Raw genomic sequence first — 23059 nt, forward strand, 5'->3', positions numbered from 1 at the left:
TTCAATTTTATGCTAAAGCTAGAGGCACAAGATATAGAGCGAATTTTGTTTCCGTTTGCAGCTTATGGGACCTAAGCTGGTTACGTAATCCGTAGGTTATCCTACCGTTATCCCTATCTGCAACCATGTTCTTCGTTTTGGTAAATACAATCATCAGATGCACGAAGTTCTGCTTGACTGCTCTGCGATCGATACCTGCATGCAAACCCACTTTACAATTACATAGTGAAACATTTTCGAGGTAATCGAATGTAAACAAAATTCTGTTTTCAGATCCTGAAGTACACTCATACTAGCAAACCCTATTTAGGTTTTGAAAGATTAGTTCAAAATTTGGAATTAACGCAGAAAATTAACAACGGCTCAAAACAATAAATTATTCTTGTTGCAATCAATCAACTTTTTTAAATTTGTTGTAAATCAACAAATTGTGCTGAAACAGCAATGACTTTTATCAAAACAAAACAAAGGTATTGTTAGATTTACTGATAGCATTTTCAATTTGATTTGTTTGAAACAACAAAATAAAAGCTTTATTTCAAATTATAGATTTATTTGTTTCAGTCACTTTTATTGTTAATTAAAATGAGTGCGTAAGGCAAAGTGTGACCCGCCATTTTATTTCGCGCTGTAAACTGAAGATATTCATCCGACTTTTGGAAGTGTTTCATAAAAATTGAGGCAAATAGACGACAGACCCCTGACTCTCATAATAATAGAAGAATGTGATCAGTAGGTTTTGCAAAGAATATAGAACGTATAGAAAGTCCTGATAATTGACGGACTTTAAGGTAAAGATGCATCGAAGCCATACCTGCATCGAAGACCATAAAACTAGAGAATCTGACAGCCGTTCGCGCTGAATATTGGAATAATTGGTCAACACCAGCGATTGACCAGAAAGTTAAATTTTCAGCACAAACTAGATTTGTGCTCTTGAAAATGCCGGGTTTAGCTTCGATGCATCTATACCTTGAAAACAAATTTTCAAACGCTTCTAACTAGCCAAGCGGTACGTTACAGCTCCTGCAAGACGAGATACAATTTGATTTGCAGAAAATGGTAACGCCATAGAACAGAGAAAATTCTCACTTTTCAATATTTGACATCAAAGTCTATTCAAGGTGTCCATAAAAAGAAAAATTCGGTCATCATTTGAATAAGGGGCCTATTTTGTAAATCGAGCAGATTCATGTGACTTGTCTATAGGGGAAATGGGGGTAAAATGAACACCCTAAGCAATTTTCATGTTTTCTTGCTTATGAAGCTGTCAGATACTTTTTAAATAGCTTAGAATTGAAGAAGGATGTTTATGCAATGTAACAAGTTCAAATATTGTGATCAAAGTATAATTTTATTAACATTATTATAATTTTGAAAATTTCTTTCCACAGAGTCAATGTTCTAAACATGTGGGTAAAATGAACATTTAACGGGGGTAATATGAACATATACTTGAGGGTAAAATAAACATACAATGGGGGTAATATGAACATATACTGGGGGTAAAATGAACATGCAGGGGGGGTAAAATGAACACCATTCAAATTTACGGGTTGCGGCATGTTTCTCGGCATCTGGTACATGATCAATCCATATCTCACAGATATTCCGGAATCGATGGAACGTTTAGCTGCGACCATTTGGATGGTGGTCCATATCTGCCTTTGTATTTTCTCCGGAAAACTCTCGGCATCTGAAATAAAATCCGGTAGTAATCGCCCTGCCATGGTGTTCATATTACCCCCATCTCGAGTGGTTCATTTTACCCCAAAAGAATCAACTTATTCAAATCATTTATTCTAAGAAATTAGAAGATAAAAGTACTTTAAATTTCCGTCTACTTATCATAAATACCTTAAAGATATGATGTGCTGCGCGGTTCAATAGATTATCCATAATTTTAGTCATAAAAACCTTGAATTCCGCGAGTGAAAATATGAGAAAACGGGGAGGCGTACTTTGTTTTTGTTTACTTTTCCAGCTTTTGACAGTTCTCGATCGCGCTATAGTTGTCGAAATAGTTTCTTAGTCTGAGGATTAAGGATGGTACTAGGTTTTGCATAGATTTATAGCATAATTACCGTAAAACACAAACCTGTTCATTTTACCCCCCCTGTTCATTTTACCCACAGTTCCCCTATTCATTGTCGATCAAAGTAAGCATGCATATTTCAGATGTCACCCGTCGACTTCCATAGTGGTTTTCACGCCCGATGGTATGGGTGACCTAGTGTAGATGTAGTTGTGAACCTTAGAGGAAAACAATATGCACTCAGTCTCGAAAAACACCCAGAATCCGTGTATAAATTTTTCAAATTGGGTAATATTTCCATATGCATTTTGATGAGTCTGGAAAGCGTGTGCAAATTTCTTTGAGGTAAACAAAAACAAACTGTGTATGACGAGCGTATGCTAGTCTACGTGTGTTCAAATGTCACTAAGCTCTATGGACCAATGCACGAGTTCACTATTTGACGTTTGAGCGGTGCGGTGTTATTTATGCGACTAGGTAATTTGGCACCGCTCAAACGTCAAATTCGTGAACTCGTGCATTGGTCCATAGTAATCCAGTCACATAGAGTGATAACTGTCAAGAAACTCGAGTGACAGAGCTGAGTCGAGCAAATTTTTCGGTCGACAGTGACTCCAGTCGAGTCATTTTGATCGACTCGACTTATAAAATAGACCCCTAAATTATTGATTTTTTTAATTTTCCTTACATAGGGTGCCGGTACCAATGGTTGTAATGTACCAGTAGATTTGACTGTGGAATAAAACGTACATTTTTCCAATAAAAACGACATGCGTTATTTTTCATGGATAGATCGCCTCTAATTTAGTCGAGTTGCCGAATTTCAGCTTTTAATTCTATCAAAAAGTCATATAAATAATTAACACGCAGAGAAATACCAGCTATTCAAAACAATAAATAACTTTGTTGTTCTCAATAAACTTGTTGAATTTGTTGTAATACAAAAAATGCGTTGAAACAGCAATCATTTTTATCAGAATAAAGCAACAGTATTGTTGGATTTACTGAGTACATTTTTAACTAGATTTATTTTTGAAACAACAAAAGAAAAACTTTACGTCAAATGAAAGTTTATTTGTTTCAATTTACATCTTTATTGATTCTAATAATTATGCAAAAAAACTGTCTCGCCATTTTGTTGCTTAGTAGAACCGGTGAAAAAGCGAATGTTTCCGATACATTATATTAAATTGAAGTACATGGCGTTGTTAAAATGTTCGTGCGAGAAGTTCAGGTCATAGATTTTTGTATCAGTTTTGGATTAAGGAAAACCAGAATCAAATTTATTTCTGGTGAGTATTAACCATCTTTTTTAAAATTTTAATTCCACTAATGCATTCTCCAGTATTGCAGTCAACTCTTACACGAGCCGGTTATTTCATCCCGTCACTTTGTCGCGAAGCGGATAAAGAACATTCTCCAGTTAAATGGATTTTGGTGCATGTTCCAATACTTCTACTTTCACAAAATAAATGAAAAGTAGACATTTCGTTTTCGTTGTTTATTGTTTAATTCCTAAAAAAAAAATAATAATAAAGGGACTGGGACCAACAAAACAGTGTTTTTATTTCAAAAAAACAGTGTAATTTAATTTAAAAAATGGAAGGTTTTATTTCAATGCAAAAATTTGTTGTTTCAAAAGAAAAAATAGTTGAAACAAAAAAATATTTTGTTGTATCCCGTTTAACGCAGCTGTCAATTTCAACAATTTTTATTTTTGAAATAAATTAGGAGTTGTTATTGAAACAATAAAAGTCAATTATAAGCCAGCAAATAATACAGATATATTGTTGTAATGATACAGAATATATTTGATATTAAAATTGTTTTCTCTGCGTGTAAGTTAACGCAAAAAATTTGCTCCTTTGCACCAGTAGTTGCCGTCGTGTTCCAGTAGTGGATCAACGGGTGGAAGCAGTTTTTAAAATGAATGTATAAAAATGAAGGAAAGTACCAGAGATGATCTTTATGCTTCATTCGAAAGATATAAGTTGCTGTTCCGAGGGAAAAATGTTAAATCTATGTAAAAATCAACTATTTTGTATAAAATTGCTTGTATCATTCCGGAACGTCTACTACTGGAGCAGTAGCGCAACTACTGGAACACGTGTACCAATAGTGGCTCAAGTGATTTTATGCTCAAAAATTATTATATTTTTATATTTTTACCATAGAGGTTGACGCCAAAAGATCTCTGTTAAGGCTTTTCGTTATTATGTTATGATTTTTTATAGCTTAGGTAGTACACTAATGGCACCGGCACCCATAATATTTTTCTTACAGTTGAGTTTATTTTGTTATTTTTCGGTCAATATTCGGCCCAATAACGGATTTTATTATTCGGCAGAACGAATATCCGGCAAAATTAAAAAAATCGAGATATTCGGCCCGATTATTCGGTACATCTCTACTGAAGAACTCGAAGTGTAAAAAAAAACTGTGGAGAAAATCATTGAATTGTTCAATAAAACTCAAGTTTCAGAATAATCGAAACCAAAATTGAAGCTTTATTGGTAAGTTTTGGCTATTCTTTAGTAGAATTTAGATTCTCATCAGCCTATTTTCGTGATTGTAGGAACACGATTGAAACGCTGCGGATTCATGCACGGCCACCTATAAACAACTCATGGAAGGGATAAGCCATCATAAGAAATAACAGCCAAGCCAAGTACGTAAAATGTTTTATGTATGATAAATACAAATATACAAATAAGGTACCGTAAAGTACCCATATTTCGCGCGCGCTCCTAACTTCGCTCATTGAGATTTTAAACATATTTTGCGAAATAAATTTTAGTTGGTTAGTATTTTGAATAATTCTACTTCAGCCAAGGTTGCATAACATGCATTTATGTAGTCCAATAGGTATCGACAAATATGAATAAAATGGCCGTGAGCGAAATTAGGAGCGTGCGCGAAATATGGTAGCATCACGGTATTCAAAGTTGTAACCGTTTTCTTTATTTCAAAATAAGAGCGAAGGCGGGGGATAATGGGAGAGGATGGGGTTGGTATGGTGAGGTGGAGTAGGTCTGGGATCAATAAAACCCTTTTTTATTTCAAATAAAAACAGTTAAAGCATTGGTCCCAGCTGTCAAATTCAACAATTATTATTTTTAAACTGAACAACTAGTAATTATTAAAACAATGAAAGGCTATTATAAGCCGGCAAATAATACAGAAAAATGGTTGTAATGATAAAGAATATTTTTGATATTAAAAATGTTTTCTCTGCGTGAGGAAATCACGCAAAAAGTTTCCATAATATTTTCAGCACTTTTATCGACTTTTTCTTAAGGTGGCCAAACTGCCCCACTTTCCCCTAGACACATGCTGAAATACAAGTCCGTTGAAAATATGTTGAGCTATTATAAGAAATTTTAGTGCTTCTGCAGAGTACTATTACAGCGTCCAGATCTTGTTCGTTCATAGTTTATTTATTTATTTATTTCATGTCATCAATCAGAAGTAGACCATATTGTTACAATTTTACACTTAATATTATATAGTTTGAAAACGTTATTTTCTTAATCTAGTTCAAATTTTGATATGACATAAATTTTTGTTTTAGTTCCGATTTCGTCATAGTAAAGTCAATGGTTTTGCAATGTTTATTGTAAACAGACATTATTTGATTTAAAGGCTCAAATTTGGCATAATTTGTGCGGTGATGGTTTGTATAAAAAATACTACGACTTCGCAGTTGTCTTGAAGGAGCATAACGATTTAATTTTGATAAAAGTGTCATCGAGTCAATACGACGCGAAACTATATCGTTTACGAACGAGACCATTGCAAATTCGCGACGTTTCTTCAATGTTTGAATATTAATGAGCATGCATCGTGCTTCATAAGATGGTAGAGGTAATCTTGTCCAACCTAATTTTCGAAGTGCGAACAACAGAAATTGTTTTTGAACTGATTCTATACGATTTTCATGGGTTGATGAAAATGGTGACCAAACTATGCTACAGTATTCTAAAATTGAAATTGAACATAGATCATACTTTCACTAACTGTTCAAAGAAAAACGATATTCATATCGAATGGGGAAAGTGATACTGTTCTACGCTTATCCATCTTCAAAATCCGCTAAGTTTTTGTCCGCTTTTATTAGTTTTTTTGTTTCTTTCTCTTTCATCATTTTTAGTGTTGTATACACGTGAATAATTTTACTTTTTCTTCAACAGCTAATAATATATGTATCGTAATATATTTTCTCCACCATTTCGCTTCTAAATTTTGCACAGAGTGTGTAGATGATGCATAGTCTAGATCGGCCTCCAATCGATTGCCCAGTGTCTGATTCTAGTTTTCCACTCGCGTTGGCGAATTATGTAGTGGGATTTTAGTTACGGTTTCAATTGTTCGAAGTGGTCGAAGACCTGGTTAAAGTAAAACTCTCAGCTAAAATAGTTTGTGACGTCGCGTAACGGTTATTTTCTTCTATCCCGATTATTTTATGTGGTTCATTTTGTTTTCTAGACCTTAGCAGCTTACAAACTAATTATTGTACAGAAGTGCTTCCTTCCAGAGGGAGACAGTCCGCATCAACGTTCATTTCCGTTTGAATCCATTCCTGACGAATGCATTCGAGGTCAAATTGGGTTGAAGTCTCCTTCCTTTCCGAATTTCAGTTCACATCGAACTGTTATTTTAGCAGATGGTCGGCTAACGTGGTGATAATCAAAGGGGATTGTTCAAAGTTAAACTGATGGAGCGAGCTGTTGGTGCTCAACCCGGAAAGGATCGATTCCACCTTTCCAAATACTTAGAAAGCAACGCCTAAGATGAATCCGTTCGAAAATTTAGTCAATGGAGCACAGCACTCCAGCTGTCGAGAAGCAGTTCTTCGATTTAAGATCATGCAAAAAGGAAACGCTCATAACTTAACGACTAATTGTATATAGCTTAAACACCTAGCACGATAGAAATGTATCAACAAAATTAAATTTATAGCACGAACGAATCAAATAGGGGAATCTGGAGGGGAAATACGCAGTATAATGTTATCCCTGCTAGTACATCTAGAAGTACCTCTTCCTCGATTACATATTTGACTACTTATGCTGATTTTACATAGTTATTTTTAAATTTTCGAAAATATAAACTGTTGATTATTTTACCTAATAAGCAGAGTACCATAAAAATTAAGGTTCGCTTTCCACGATCGGTGCAATCTTCCAGAATATCCGTGCAGCGCTTGAAGCGCCCGAAAGCTCATCCGAATGGAGTCCAACCAACCCCCACGGACCCTTTGGCTTTTAGAGGAAGATGTTGGGGCGAGTCCGCGTGCGACTTCGGAACGTGGACTAAGAAAATTGGATGCTGATAATTTTCTCTGGAATCAATTTCAACCGGTCGTCGATGCCGTTTCAATCTTCTCTTCTTTTGTTGCGTTTTTATCTCTGGTGGTAAAGTTTGCACACATTTTCTTCTTGGATGGATTTTGTATGTTGTTGTTGTATTGTTCCTTGTTGGATCTTAAACTGTCGATTGAAAGTCGATTCGGTTCCGGCGCGATTGGAGGATCGATTCGGAGATTTTCGTAGGCACTTTTTCGGTTTGGCTCGGCGGAAAATTGCCCGAAGGAAAGCAAAACGTAAATGGGAAAACCTATTCTCAGAAATAACAATTTCGGCTACCTTTTAATTCTGGGTCGTTTTTCTCGAGGTGTTTGATAGAATTGATTTTTTGAAACATTGTAAGTAGATTATCGATTTTTCGTATTAGGAATGCTTAATTTGCACAGCGATTCAACAGGATGTTCGTTACTCGAAATGACATTTGCTGTATCGACACACACACATTTAGATTCGAATATTGATAAAAAGACAAACATTATCCCTTGAATGTCTTCTCGTTTCCCTACGACATTGATAAGTTGAATCTATCGCTTGTGATTGGTAATAAGTTGTAGATGGACGCAATGAAAACTGTAAAAAAATGATTGTTACAAAGGGGAGGAAGAATTTCTTCATTACATTATATAACAATACTTTTCCGGCTCATGGGTGTATGGCAAATCAACCAAAAATCTAACGAAAGATTTATAAACAATTTTGAAAATTTGGGATAAACTTGAGAAAATGCCCCCTGCTAGAAGGGACAGCAACATGCAAATGATATAAGGAAAATAACAAACGAAAAAAACATAATTCAAGCGTGGCCCAAAAGAAACACACCGCTTAGTGGCGCGAGTCTCGTGGGTAGAATTCGGCCAAAATGGAGGCCGGGATACGCTTGAGCATTTCCTTGGGGAAGATACGCAGCAGCTGCCAGCCAATGTCCAGCGATTCGAAAACCGTGCGGTTCTCGTAGTTACCCTGCGAGATGAAGTTCTTCTCGAACTTGGTCAAGAACTCCAGGTACAGCAGATCGTCCGGAGTGAGGGCTTCCTCACCGACGACAGCCTTCATGGCCTGTACGTCCTTACCGATGGCGTAACAAGCGTACAACTGGTTGGACACATCGGAGTGATCCTTACGGGTCATGCCCTCACCGATGGCAGACTTCATCAGACGAGACAGCGATGGCAACACGTTCACTGGTGGATAGATCTGTCTGTTGTGCAGCTGACGATCGACGTAGATCTGTCCTTCGGTAATATAACCAGTCAAATCGGGAATTGGATGGGTAATATCGTCGTTAGGCATAGTCAAAATGGGGATCTGGGTAATCGATCCGTTACGACCTTCGACACGTCCGGCACGTTCGTAGATGGTGGCCAAATCGGTGTACATGTAACCTGGGAAACCACGACGTCCAGGCACTTCTTCACGGGCAGCCGACACCTCACGCAAGGCTTCAGCATACGAGGACATATCGGTCAAGATGACCAACACGTGCTTCTCGCACTGGTAGGCCAAGAACTCAGCCGCCGTCAGCGCCAGACGCGGAGTGATGATACGTTCGATGGTCGGATCGTTGGCCAAGTTCAAGAACAGACACACGTTCTCCATAGAACCGTTCTCTTCGAAATCCTGCTTGAAGAAACGGGCAGTTTCCATGTTGACACCCATAGCGGCGAACACGATGGCAAAGTTGTCCTCGTGCTCGTCCAACACCGACTTGCCGGTGTGCTTGACCAGACCGGCCTGACGACAAATCTGGGCAGCGATTTCATTGTGAGGCAAACCGGCAGCCGAGAAAATCGGAATCTTCTGACCACGAGCAATGGAGTTCATCACATCGATAGCCGAGATACCGGTTTGGATCATTTCTTCGGGATAGATACGGGACCATGGGTTAATGGGTTGACCCTAGAGTTGTAAAACGAAACCATAAGAATCACGTTATCACTGGATGCCACCCCACCATCTTACCTGAATATCCAAGAAGTCCTCGGCCAGAATTGGCGGGCCCTTGTCGATGGGCTTGCCGGAGCCGTTGAACACACGACCCAACATGTCCTCGGACACGGGGGTACGCAGAATGTCGCCGGTGAACTCGCACACCGTGTTCTTGGCGTCGATACCCGAGGTACCCTCGAACACCTGGACGACGGCCTTGGAACCGCTGACTTCCAGCACCTGACCGGAGCGGACGGTGCCATCGTTCAGCCGGAGCTGTACAATTTCCGCAAACTTGGGGAACTTGACCTCGTCCAAGATAACCAGCGGACCGTTCACACCGGACACGGTCTTGTAGGCTGTGGAAGAGAGGCAAATGAGAATTGAAGGTTAAAAGGGTAATGAATAGTGTAAATAGGATGATCTAATGAACGATTTCTATTGGATTTGTTCACTTCTTTATGTTTTTATTTCACTAATACCGTGGACGTACCATATTTGACGCGGTTAAGAAAATTCTAAATTCAAACATTTGTCAAATCGTCAAAATTTGTCCGATTTTGTTGAAATTTGAACCTATGCTAGCTCAACTATTTGAGAATTAAGGAAAAATCAGTAAAATAATATCAAACGTTTTTTTCTTCATGTTTGATTGACTTTTTGTGGAGCACATTAGGTTCCTTAATTGACGCATCAATTCTTCAATGTGCCTAATTTGACGCACGATGTTCCTTATTTGACGCACTAAAAAATAATTGCTAAAGTTAAAAATATACAAGAGTTTCAGTATTCAATAGTTCAATTAATTGAAAAAAGCGCTTTAGAGTGGACATAAAAGTTAGAACCTTTGGAAAATGTTTTGAATGACGTCTCCAGTAGAATTTATGCTATGCGTTTAGTTAAAGTGTAGAAAATAAAACCGACGATTGAGTTCAATCCATAGTCAAGCATTATTGTTTAGTTTAATGTATTTTCGTCGTGATATCAAACAAGGGAAAAGTTTGAAAAGTACGTTGCGCTGGAACGGGGAAGGTAGTTGCTAAAATAAGTACAAATTGGTCGAAAACTAAAACGAAAACAACCGGTTCCAAAAATGGCCGTTTGAGAATCTTCGTTACTTATAACACGTGAACTACGTCTACATGTCCCATGTTCTATGTAACCCTTATGGACCGCGGGACAAATATGCGTAGAACCAACGGCAGTATGGGCCTCGAAATAGATCGAGAACCATATATGGGGTCATACATTAAGTACGTCATGTTATTAGGGGGAAGGAGGTGTTCTGCAAGATGTAACGAATCATACAAGTTTTTTTAATCCATATAAAAAGTGTGACGTGTGCGGATGGGCGGGGTTGTTGTAGGAAATGGTATGTTTTTGTGACACGTATCTCATGGACACCCCCTATTGTATAAATTGTACGAAACAAACCATTGAACCTACACCTCACCTCCTGACGCATTTATTGAAAGTTCCCTAAAACATTAGGGGACATCCATAAACCGCGATAAATTGTACAATTTTCAAATCCTCTCAACCTTAGGCACATTTATTTTATGAAACGTGCGAATATTTTGTATGAATCGTTGCGTTTCCCTAAACCTCCTCCTCTTCCTAAAAACGTGACGTAATCTATGGATGACCCATTACATGTGATTACATAAAGCAATGGGTTGTTCTGCAGACGGAGTTTTAATGCAAGCTCCAAAAATATTTCCTTTCCTATTTTCGAGTCAACAAAACATGCTGAACAAAATAGCAAATAATTAGGAACATTGTGTGCCTAACTTCACGCACAAGATTTTCATACAAAAATATGTCTTAAACCTTGAAAATAGAAAAATGTCGACGTCAATTTATGAATAAAAGAATATTACTAACTGTTGTTGATGATATTGCTGTAAAACAGCACAATATTTTCATGAAAATTGATTAACAATATTTAGCACATTCGCTAAGGAATGAAAAAAATGACGCACTTGTCGGATGCATTTTCAAATAATTTTTATTTTTTGTCTATTATTAATCAAAAATAAACTTTTTTTGGTTGAGATCTTTCAATAACATGTAAATGAAGATTAAGGAATAAATTTTCGAATGCTAGTATGAACTAGAAGTAATTTATAATAAAATTAATTAGAAAATGCGTCAAATTTGGACCCGCGTCAAATATGGTACGTTCACGGTAGCTATGCTACAAAAGACGATTGGAGGACTAATAAGTTTGACTTTACATTTGGATGAACAATTTCTGACCATTATGCATCGTAGGTACATCCGCTTTTGACATCTTTCAATAGATACCGATCTGGTCTGGCCTTCTCACTGTTTTTTTATCGTGCTGTGATTCCAAAAAAAAACGCTTTTTCCTGTCTAGATTGGATAGTGCGACATGTTGGCACTATATTTATAATTTTATCATAGAGCAGAAGATTAATTCTTTGTAAAATGTTTGGAATCTATCGTAATGTTTTATTTTCTTCAAAAGATGTTTTTAAAATGTGTTTGAATAATTCAGTCATTCATTCAAGAATTTCACTATCACAATGTGCCCCAATAGGTCAACAAAAATTTCATTAAGTTTTGTTAAAAGTAATATGAAATCATGGGTAGGACAATCCTTTGACTGTCCCACCCTGGTATGTGTGCGTAGAGCATTTCCTATCTGCCCTACCCATTTCTCGCGGCACTGGGATAATGGTTACGGTTATGCTAGTTCAAATCAATCTTCAGCAATAATTAACAATGAATCCTCATCCTCATGCAAAATGGCACCGCCCAAGTGACGCTAGTTTCTGAATTGCGTGAGTTTTATAAGAAAAATGGCAAAAATCTTTAGACTGGATAATTCGTCGACTGACCGTGTCCTTATCCTGACATAACCGAAGAATCTATAATAAACAATACCGTATGTAACCCCTCATTTGTTTAAAAAATACTTATGAAACAGGACTACAGTTATATGCCTTTGGACCAACTGATGAAGTAGACAAAATGAATTGCAAGCTTGTATCTACCATGGACTGTTTATTAGGATACGACACTAACCGCTCGGCCACGAGGCCCACAACTAGTTGGAATTAATTTACTTTCATTAGCTGGTTGTTATCTTTGTACTATAGTACAACAACACATTAAATCGTGACAGCTAAGAAGCATTTTTCGATCTGCCATAATAAAATCATTGGTATTCATGTTTAATGCCTTAAACAGCCTAAAATTATTTCTAATAAATAGTATATAAAATGAAATCATATGAATTTCATTCTGATACAATCCATTCTGGTATACTAATACATGTTTATGACTTTTATTGCGAAAATTTGTTCAGATTTTTCAAAATACAGTCATCTCTCCCTTACTCGATATTGAAGGGACCATCGAGTTAGGGAGGTATCGAGTTACAGAACACGAAACCAGTGCAACTGCGATCTAAGGGACCATCGAGTTAGCCATGAAAACCAACTTTTACTATGGTTCTCTAACTCGATATTGAGATACGGAATATCGAGTAAGGGAGAGTTAACTGTATATTGCAATACCAAATTTCCTCAGATTTATGCATAAAAATTGAAAAACAAGAACATCAACAAACAAATTCCGGATAATCGAGTCTAAAATTCCGGATAATCGAATCACGGATAATCGAGTCTCGAGTGAATATAGACGAATCAAAAAAACGGAAGGCTTTTCTACAGAAAATTCTAAAGTAATGACTGATGAATTTTGTGCAAATTATAAAGTAATCATTGAAGAACTCCTACAGGGATCTCTGAAAGAACTCCAGGACTCTTGAGGAAGTTTAACAAGATGATTCGAATCTTTGGATAATGCAGGATTTTTTGAAAAACATCACACGGAATGCCTGAATAAATTTGTGTAATATTTATACCTGATGTGGAACCTTAAACGAAATTTCGATGAATCCATGTTTGGAATAAAGCGTAGAAAAAAATCTGAACGGACTTCATGATAAAACCCAGGATGGAAAAAGTTTTCGGATTTCCTTGAATAATTAGTGGAGGAATTTGCAAACAATCCCTAGGAGTAATAGTCGACGATTTCCTGAAGAAATCCAAATTAAAATGCCTAGAAAAAAAAAGTAAAATGAACGTAGGAATTCATGCTGGGTTTCAATAAAAAAAATCCCTTAACACATTTCACCAAAAACTCTGAATTAACCCTAGTTGATTACGTTGGAAAGTAGTGGGAAAGATCTTCTAGAGTAACAACTGAAGACATTGGTGGAAGAATAAGTGGGGAACTATTTGACGAAAAACTTGGGGCATTTACTGGAAGTAGTAGCGTCCCAAGTAATCATATTGCTCAAGCTGCAATTTTATGAAAAAAAAACGGTATAAAGATAGCTATCATTACTCATAACCACATTTAGTTACGAAAGGACCTCGCTAGAGCTCTCGTAAGAATGGTTCCTTCTGATAGGTTAGCAAATTACGAAAAACAAGAACGCCTATCCATCGTAACTGTCAAAATGAAGAATCGGACGTTTTTATTTTTTTTATTTGCTGATTTCAGGCTAAGACCATGGGTGGTCCATCTCGCCGACAGACGTTTTTATTTTCCTAGATTTTTATTTCATTCAGAAGACTTCCTTTTCGTTTTCTGAAAATTTTCCCAGAGATTATTCCAAGATTTTCGTCAGATAGTTCCTCACTTATTTTTCCACCAAATTCCTCACTTGTTACTTAGGGGTTGTGGGTTTGTTCGAGTTTGTTGTTGTTGTGGATCGTTCGAGGATTTCCTGCAAAAATCCTCAAAACATCAGAAAAATTTCTGAAACCGATTGTTTTTCAAGAGAAGTCTCCAGAGAAGAAGAATTCACGAAGCAATTCCTTGATGAATCTGAGGAGAAATTCCTGAAGAACTATGGAATAACCGCGTAACAGTCTGTGAAAGTTTCTCTTGAACCTCTAGAATTTTGCATCAGGATTCTTTGCAATCAAAATCAGTTAAAAAAGAGACCATATAGGTTTCGAGACTTTACGAGACCTTCAGTTAAAAATACTTTCTAAAAATTTGCATTAAAATAGAGACCAAGTCTCCATAAAGAGGCTTGCTCCAGCCACGAATACTTTACATAACTGACATAGCATGTGATGTCTTGTCTATCGTCTCCACTCCGCTGGTCAAACAAAACTGATAAAAGCTATCTTATCTGAAAATTCATACCTACTAGTTTCAAAAATTGGATTTTATCAAAAATGCAAATCTGAATTAGCTTTCGTCTTTCAAAATGTCATTAACTAATTCATTACGGGAAGAAACGCTTACAATTTGGTTGTTTGCCTAAAAAAACTTTCAATGAAACTATAATTCCAACTTCATTCATCAAACTCGCAATGCAAAATATTCAGCTGACGGCTTCAGAGCGGAGAAAAATCCATTCATTATCACTCACCCATTCATATCAGAAGCGATTGCAAATCAACTTCTACTACCAATACACTCGTGCATCATCATACGGTATCGTGTGTAAAACGCAACGACGGCAGAGGAGAGGGAACGATTCGAGCATGAAAACAATCGATCGCCAGAGCGGGAGGCAACACAGCGGCGCCAAACGCACACAGCTTTGATGGGAACTTATGGACATGGTGGTGTTAGTGAGGGCGAGAGACAGCGGCTCTCAAACGAGCGAGAGTCAGGTGTTTTGACAGTCATGTGACATCAAAACAGAATTTTCCTCACGATTTTCTAAGGAAAATAACGAAAATTTTAGGATAATCGATAATTTTAATGCAAGATCTACTTTTATTACGATTAAAATTCAATGTGTTGACTGGATAGAACCCGTAATGCTTAGCTAATACTATTTTAGTTTGAAGTAAAAGCCTTTTCTACCTTCCAAAGAGCAACTCTGGATCATCTAATTGCCTACTAATCGATAATTTTTATTCCTTTTTCCCGTCATCCTACGGATTACGGAAGGCTTATTCCTCATATGAATTTTACAAATTACCAAAAACTCAAAGCAGCCTTTCGGGTTTTCGATTCGAAATCGAAGATCTTCCGCGAAGGTTATCACATGACACTTCTGAGCTACGCAAATTTGTTCAATCTTTTATAGGGAAGGGAAAACTTTCCCGCAGAAAACCGAAGTTTTACAGAATCGCAACGAATCGAAACGGGTACTTACTCAGTCGTGGCTGCGAGATGAAATCTCTGGACACGGCCAGGACATGTTCCTTGGCGGCCTGATGGGCCGAAATGGTACGATTGACGGACATTTTTTTCCTATCGTCTCTTTTCTGCGCTGCTGCTCTTCACAAACTGCTGCCTGCTTTGATGTTCCGATCCGCGGTTCCTTCCTCTGGATGGATCTGTCTGCTGCCTAAACTTGCCGCGTGACACCGAAAAGAAAACCCTCGGAGACACTCCGACTCGGGATGAGCGACGACACACAAGTGCTGCTGACGGGTGGACGAGAAAAAACTTTGTGACCTCTTCTCGCGCACTGAACAAGTTCAGCTCTCAGCTCGCAGGAATTTTTCCTCGTACGCGTACCAGAAAGACGACGACGAAGACAGTGAAAAACGAATGATGGGCGAGTTTGGATGCGGGAAATTCACCACTGAGGCGAAATAAGCTGTCAAAATCGGAAAAGGTTGGCGTGGGTTGTCGCGAGTTGAGGTGGTGAGTTTGAAGAAGGGAAACGACATCTTTCGGTGAATAGCAAAACTTTTTATCGATGTTTAGATATAGCGTATTTGCGCAAAAGTACATGCGGTCTTTCATTGAGGCGCATTTGCTCAAAAGGAAACGCGGCGTTCCCCAGAGGAAAGGAACAACTGCGGTTTTGCTTCCTTTTTACCTCATTCTTATGGAAGAAAACAGCGGCGTTTCATCAAACGCGGTTGTTCTTTTCCTGGACCATTCGCCGCGTTTAATTTTGGGCAAATGCGTGTTTTTGGAAGCTTTACAACAGCCGCGCGGTGTGTCATATCCAGCGAACCAGTCAATAAATAAATAAAGTCAGTAGCCGAGTGGTTACCGTAAAACGGGGCGAATAGAAAAAGTGGGCGAATAGAAACAAAGCGACCTTCAGTTAAAAATGTGAATGTCATGTAATGATAACCTTTAAAAACCTACTGAAATACTTTTTTTCCCATTAGTTTAATAGCAACAGAGTACCGCTAGACTATTTTCAAATTAAAAATTTTGCTAAATTTCTCATTACAAAATTGAGAAGAAAATATTGAAATCTCAATCATTTTTGATAGCTTGAAACATCCGCCATTTTTGCTGATTTCAAAAATGATCGAAAATTGAACTCGAGAGGGATTCGCGATTAGGGCCTATCTGACAAATCAATAACAATGAGAAAATAACCAATGAAATTTTCATGTGCAATTTTTAATCCCAATTGGAGAAAATATACTCAAACTTTAACCTTTTCATTTTAATACACATTTCATAAACCTAGTTTCAAAATCCTCATCAATACCACACACATCTCCTACAATTTCCCTAGCTATTTCGCGATAAAAAAAATATTATAAAGTTTCGCCTTAAACGCACTCAAGAATGCCAGTATCGCCCAATGTTATGAGCCTGTAATCGATATTTTTTTCAGTGTCGCCTATTACTTTTGCGCCGTGTTTACATTCTGGTTTCAATTAAGCCCACCATGTACGCCTTGTTTATTTTTTGTTTGCAGTGTCGCCGTTTACTCTCGCCGTGTTTTGATTTCGATTTCAGATGCGCCCATCACTTTGATAAACAAAAACACAGGCGTAATCAAATACAGTGTGTGGTTTTGCATGAGGTGAAGTTTTAACGGTTTAAGTTGTACACATTCCAACATGTCGGAAAGTGTTTCTATTCGCCCCATTTTACGGTACCAATGGTTTTTAGGGCAAGATCACATATTATACATGTTGGGCGATACACGAATCAGAAGATTTTGTAAATTTTATTCCGGCAATTCAGTGATGAGAAAATTACAAAATTCCTGAGATGAGGAAATATAAGTTTACGCAATTACATCTTATGTTAGCAATACTCACTTTTGGTGATTCGTTACCGCAAAATGGAATGAATTCGATTTATATCTGACGTATTATCTCCAGAGCCTTAAATACAGTTAGATTTTAGAATGACATATCTGTGCGTGTTTAAGTGTGGTAAGATATTCTCACCTCAATGAACTCTAAATAGATTCTCTAGGAGACTAATATCATTGACTTATTAATGGTATCGAGTATATAAGTTTAGCTGTAAAGTAGCGTTATTTAGAATTATAATCTTTAGAATTATCTTTGATACTAAATTTGGGGAACCGGGTTACCTACCCACTTGGCAAAGTTATTGCTTTAAATAAATAGTTCAAATGTGGAGTTATTTTGAGGAAAATAAACTAATTCAAGAAATTTGATCTTAGAGCGCTGATGTGTTTACACTTTAGCTTTCGAGTATTCCTTTTTTAACCTTCATAGGTCAGTTGTACCACAGATAACAGATGTTTATGTCCGATTATAAAACTGTGTAAGACAATTAATGGTGATATTAAGTGGCAATACAAGTAGCAACATCGTGGTGGCGCTGCTATCGTTAAGTTCTCATGGTGATGTCTGTGGTGAATATGAAACATTTCAAGATACTGATATTCACCACTGATTGCAGCAATACGTTGTGTGGCGGCGCTAGTGTTTTCAACGTGTTTTAATTTGAATCTTTACACATGTTTCCAGAAGATTTTTGTTCTAGCATAAACGTCTGTTATCTGTGGTTGTACGATCGACGATCCTCTCATGGATGTGGTTAAGTTGCGCCAGAGCTGTCATCGTCCGTAGTGGTAGTGGGGCCTTGGGGGTTTATCGGGTCGTTCGACGTGGCGGGATCAATACTCCCCCCCCGAAATACGCCGATGGTCATCCTGAGTCGTATTCTTGCAAACGCCCACGTCTAGCACGGCGAGCTTCAGAGCTGGACGTTCGTATATTCCACTAGCGGTCAGTACGGTGGCAGATCTTACTTGGCCGTCTGTCCCTGGTTTTGTAGCTATCACACGCCCTTTCGGCCAACAATTGCGTGGATGATTCGGGTCCGTAATTACCACGATATCACCTCACATCACCTGTTTCAATGGGCTTTACAGGATTAAACCATTTGGATCGGCGAGTGATTGATGGTAGATAATCTCGAAGCCATTGTCTCCAGAACTGGTTTGCCAGAACCTGAGAAAGTTGCCATGAGTTGCGCAGTGACGTAGGGCTATCATCAAATGGCACCAGCGGCTTTAAACCATTGGATGATCCCAGCAGGAAGTGGTTTGGGGTGAGTACTGGGGATTCATCGTCCTCCAGTGGGATACTGGTTAGTGGTCGAGAGTTTATCACATTCTCCACCTCCACCAGAAGGTTCTCGAGGACTTCATATGATAGCGATCGGTCTGGGAGCAACTTCGATAGGTTCTGTTTGACTGAGCGGATTAGACGCTCCCACGCTCCGCCCATATGCGGGGAGGCCGGTGGATTAAAGCTCCAGCTGGTTTCTGGTGTAGTGAATTCGGTCATCAATCGTTCATGATCTAAGCTCTCCATGGCAGTCTTCAGCTCCTTGCAAGATCCTCGAAAGTTAGTGCCTCGATCACTGTAGATGACTGCCGGTGTACCTCTTCTGCCAATGACGTTGCGTAGGGCTGTAATGCAGGAATCGGTACTAAGAGTGTGTGCAATTTGCAGGTGTATGGCGCGGGTGGTCAGACAGGTAGCTATTAGCACCCAGCGTTTCTCCCTTTTCCGGTTGGCGGAGACTATTATCGGCCCAAAGTAATCCACCCCCATATGCGTAAATGGACGAGAGTAGGCAGCCAAGCGTGCTACCGGCAAGTCGCTCATCATTGGTGATTGGGGTGCTGCGCTTTCGTTAGTACATTTCTGGCATAGCCTTCGGACTTTGTGGTAGACGGACTTGAGACGAGGGATTCTGTACCGTTGCCGAATCTCATTGAGGACGGTATTATGATTTTGGTGATGGTACTTCCGGTGATAGTGGAGTACTATCAGATGTGTGACATGGTTATCGCGAGGAAGGATGATAGGGTTCACTGCGTCATAGCCGATCAGTTCACAAGCGCCGGTCCGTCCACGGACCCTCAGAACGTCGGATCCATCGAGAAAGGGACAAAAATAGGCGATAGAGCTGCTCTTGGGAATTGTCTTCTCTGTTTCATTCGACCGATTGCGGAGAAGTATAGCGATTTCGTCAGCGTACTCTTTAGTTTGCGCAAGCCGGTGGAGGAAGTTTTCGGCTCTTATTAGCTCCTGTTGCGTTAGGGGTCCCGCAGTTCGTTGTTTTGACTTGACCATTTGTTTCGAATTGCAGATAAACCGGAATACATATGCAGTGCTTCGCAACATTGTAGTCCACTTTGAGAAGTTCTGCGGAGTTATGATAGGGTCGACCACGGGAATATGTGTGAGTAGATGTGCTCGCAACTCAGTATCCGTCACTCCGTATCTTGAAGTTGTGGGCCACTCAGATTCAGATTTTCGAAGAAATTCAGGTCCTTGAAACCAACGGCTAGACATGTTCAGATCGGGATAGCGTGTCCATTTGGTCCCTTCGTCGGCAACGTTTTGTCTTGTTGGGACCCAACGCCACTCTTTAACATCAGAGGATTCCAAGATTTCGCTCACCCTGAATGCTACGAACTGGTTATATCGCCGGTGATCTGAGTTCAACCAGCACAGGACATCTTTGGAATCAGTCCAGAAATATCGCTTCATAATCCGAATGGATAGTGCCTGAGCAATACTGTTCGCTAAACGCAATCCAAGTATGCTGGCTTGCAATTCTGAGCGGGGAATGGATAGGAACTTCAATGGAGCTACTCTTGTTTTCGCGCAGACAAATGAAGTTTCGGTTACGTCTGTTCTCTCGAGTCTAAGGTATACAATAGCTGCGAAGCCGTTTTCGCTTGCGTCTACAAACGTGTGCATTTGGACTTTGCAGGTGTTGTCAAGGATGAATGATACTCTGTAGCATCTTGGAATTTGAACGTTGGTCACCTCCGGTAGAATTCTTAACCATGTTAGCCATTTCTGAAACTGTGGCTCTTCAATAGGTGTGTCCCAATCAACCGACGATCTCCAGATTTCTTGCAGGAGTACTTTCAAGTACATTAGAAAATGCGAAATAAAACCAAGTGGATCGAAAATCATCATGAGAGTGCGAAGTACCTCGCGCTTGGTGGGCCGACGGCGTCCTGACATCAAGCCCTCGTCGTATCGTGGTGACACCTTGAATGTGAAGCAGTCTGTGGTCGTATTCCACCAGAGTCCTAAGACTTTTTCGGTAAGGTTTTCTTCTCCGAAGTTCTTCTCGGCGGTTTTCACTTCCTGCAGGGATGCTGCGACGGTTGGTGAGTTGGAGAGCCAGTTACGCATTTCAAATCCTCCCGCTGCGTGGATACGCTTCACGTCCCTCGCCAGTTTTATGGCATCTTCCTCTGTTTCGACACTGACAAGCATGTCGTCGACGTAATGCTTTTTCACAATAGCGTCGACAGCTACTGGAGACTGGTGTTCAAATCGTTTTGCGTTAAGGTTTTTTACGTACTGAGCGGTCGCAGGCGAGCAGCAGGCGCCGAAGGTCATCACCTTCATGACGTATACGTCTGGCATCCCTTCACTTGTGTTCTCTTTCCAGTAGAACCGCTGACAGTGCTGGTCTTCTTTCCTCATTAGAACCTGGTGGAACATTTCTCTTATGTCTCCACACACTGCAATACGGAACTCTCGGAATTGTATCAAAACTGCCAGTAAGGATGTCAGCTGATCGGGCCCTTTCAATAACATTGAATTTAAGGAGATTCCCTGAGCGGTTGCTGCTGCATCCCAAACAAGTCTTAGTTTCCCGGGTTTGTTGGGATTGTGTACAGGGAACACAGGTAGGTACCACTCACGTGTTTGACGGATTGCTAGCTCCTCTGCGCTTAGCTTTCGAACGTATCCATTTCGGACGTATTCGGTCATTTTAGCACGAAGATTCTCTGCTAGTATTTCATCGTTTTTCATCCGCCGCTCCAAACACTCCCATCTCTTGAGAGCCATCTTCTTACTGTCAGGAAGTCGCACATTATCATATTTCCATAGAAGACCGGATTCGTACTGGCCATTTTTGGGAAGTGTTACTTCTTCTAGCATTTCCATAGCTCGTTGGTCCTCGGTGGAAATAGGTAGCCTTTCAGGTTTGCAGATACCCATGCTATCAAGCGTGAAATAGTTTTTCATTGCTGCATGGAGACTTTCATCTGTTGTTACGTTGCACTCGCATATGTGTACGGCATGGTAGTTCACGTGACTCTCTAGTTGATTACTAGGCGAGCAGTTTCCATACACTAGCCATCCGAGACGTGTTTTGACAGCTATCGGTTCAGACGGTTTTCCTTCCCGACTTTTCAGTGCATGTCCCAGCAGAGCGTTGTCTAGACCAATCAAGATACGTGGACTGACTTCGGTGTAGGAATCGAAGGGGATTCCAGTGAGATGAGCATATCGGCTCTGCACTTCGGAAGCTATCAAAGTTTGTGGTTGTAGCTTCAGCTCCTCTATTGTACGGACATCCGCCATTTTATATGTTTGGGATCTGTTTCTCGTGGAGGAAATTGCCAGCTCCACGCTTTGAGATTCGTTTTCCAATCTCATGGTATCACCTGTCCATTTTAGGCAGAGTGCTTTTGAAGATCCTTGCAGTCCCAGCTCACGCGCTAGCGAGTGCTCTATGAGTGTAAGTTCAGACCCGTCGTCGATGAACGCATGAGTCTCGATCGTCTTCGACGGACCATAGAGTACTACAGGGACGATGCGGAACAGCACATCATTCGTCTGTCCTTGATGAACGTAGCAACTGGTGTTGGTAGTGACTTCCACAGAGGAGAAACCTCTAGAGGCTTCGCTTTTCTCACTATGGAGGGCAGGATGGTGCAGATAAGTACAACCGTTGATTCCGCATTTCGTTTGTTGGCGACACGTACCGTTGTGCTTACGAAGGCACTTGCGGCATAGCTTAGCTTCACGAATAACAGCCCATTTCGACTCGTAGCTCAATTCCATGAACCGCTTGCACTTCGCAATTGACGTACATGCACCTTTGCACACAATACACTCCTTTGAAGTTTCTTGTAATTTGGTGTGTACTTCGCATGCATGTGCTTCGGGAGATTCGGATCGATCATTGCTAGTTTCAGAGTGTACGTTGATGAAAGCGTCCTTCTTAATACCTCGGCCTCTTGGAACGTTGGTGGACGTTTGCATGACGGAACTAGCATCTTCCGCCATATAATAGAGCCATGAGCTGAAATCCATGAGATTGGGAGCAGGATTACCTCTAGTATACTTTGCCCAGTCCAGTCTTAGCGTTGGAGGAAGTCGTTCCACCAACTCGAACTTAAGCGAACTGTTGTACATGAAGTCCTCTATTCCACAGGCTTCTATTGTTGCCACCAGATTCTCGACGGTTAGGGCGAAGTTGACCAAGCTTTCCAGGCGGTCGATCTCAGGGGATGGTAGTAAGCGAACTTTCCGTATAGCTGCTTGAACGATCGCCTCTGGCCTACCGTAGAGCATTTTCAGCGTCGAGAGCACTCCGCCCACGTTTGAAGGATGCAGTAGCCGGCATTTAACGGCCTCCAGTGCCCTTCCTTTAAGGCACTTACGTAGCCGTAGCATGTTTTCCTCGTTGGAAAAGCCGCACATCTGCGTGG

The 23059-nt window shown here is 39.8% G+C and overlaps 1 protein-coding gene across 1 annotated transcript; it reads right to left on the reverse strand.

Annotated features, from left to right (window-relative positions):
• Positions 1-6223: 6223 nt before the first annotated feature.
• On the reverse strand, positions 6224-15881 carry LOC5567068 (V-type proton ATPase subunit B). The gene is made up of 3 exons (XM_001651408.2): positions 15488-15881; positions 9361-9686; positions 6224-9297 (listed from the first exon to the last, which is right to left on the reverse strand). Exons 1-3 carry the CDS (start codon positions 15576-15578, stop codon positions 8224-8226), a joined length of 1491 nt encoding a protein of 496 aa, XP_001651458.1. The 5' UTR covers positions 15579-15881; the 3' UTR covers positions 6224-8223.
• Positions 15882-23059: the final 7178 nt, after the last annotated feature.

The sequence above is a fragment of the Aedes aegypti genome, chromosome 1 (genome assembly GCF_002204515.2).
Source record: "Aedes aegypti strain LVP_AGWG chromosome 1, AaegL5.0 Primary Assembly, whole genome shotgun sequence".
NCBI classification, from domain to species: domain Eukaryota; kingdom Metazoa; phylum Arthropoda; class Insecta; order Diptera; family Culicidae; genus Aedes; species Aedes aegypti.

Excerpts from the sequence above, each read along its gene's own strand:
- LOC5567068 (XM_001651408.2), bottom strand. The coding sequence starts at position 15,578 with ATGTCCGTCAATCGTACCATTTCGGCCCATCAGGCCGCCAAGGAACAT. Across the intron at positions 9,687-15,487 it reads CATCTCGCAGCCACGACTGA|CCTACAAGACCGTGTCCGGT; the intron begins GTAAGTACCCGT and ends TCTCTTCCACAG. Across the intron at positions 9,298-9,360 it reads AGGACTTCTTGGATATTCAG|GGTCAACCCATTAACCCATG; the intron begins GTAAGATGGTGG and ends TTACAACTCTAG.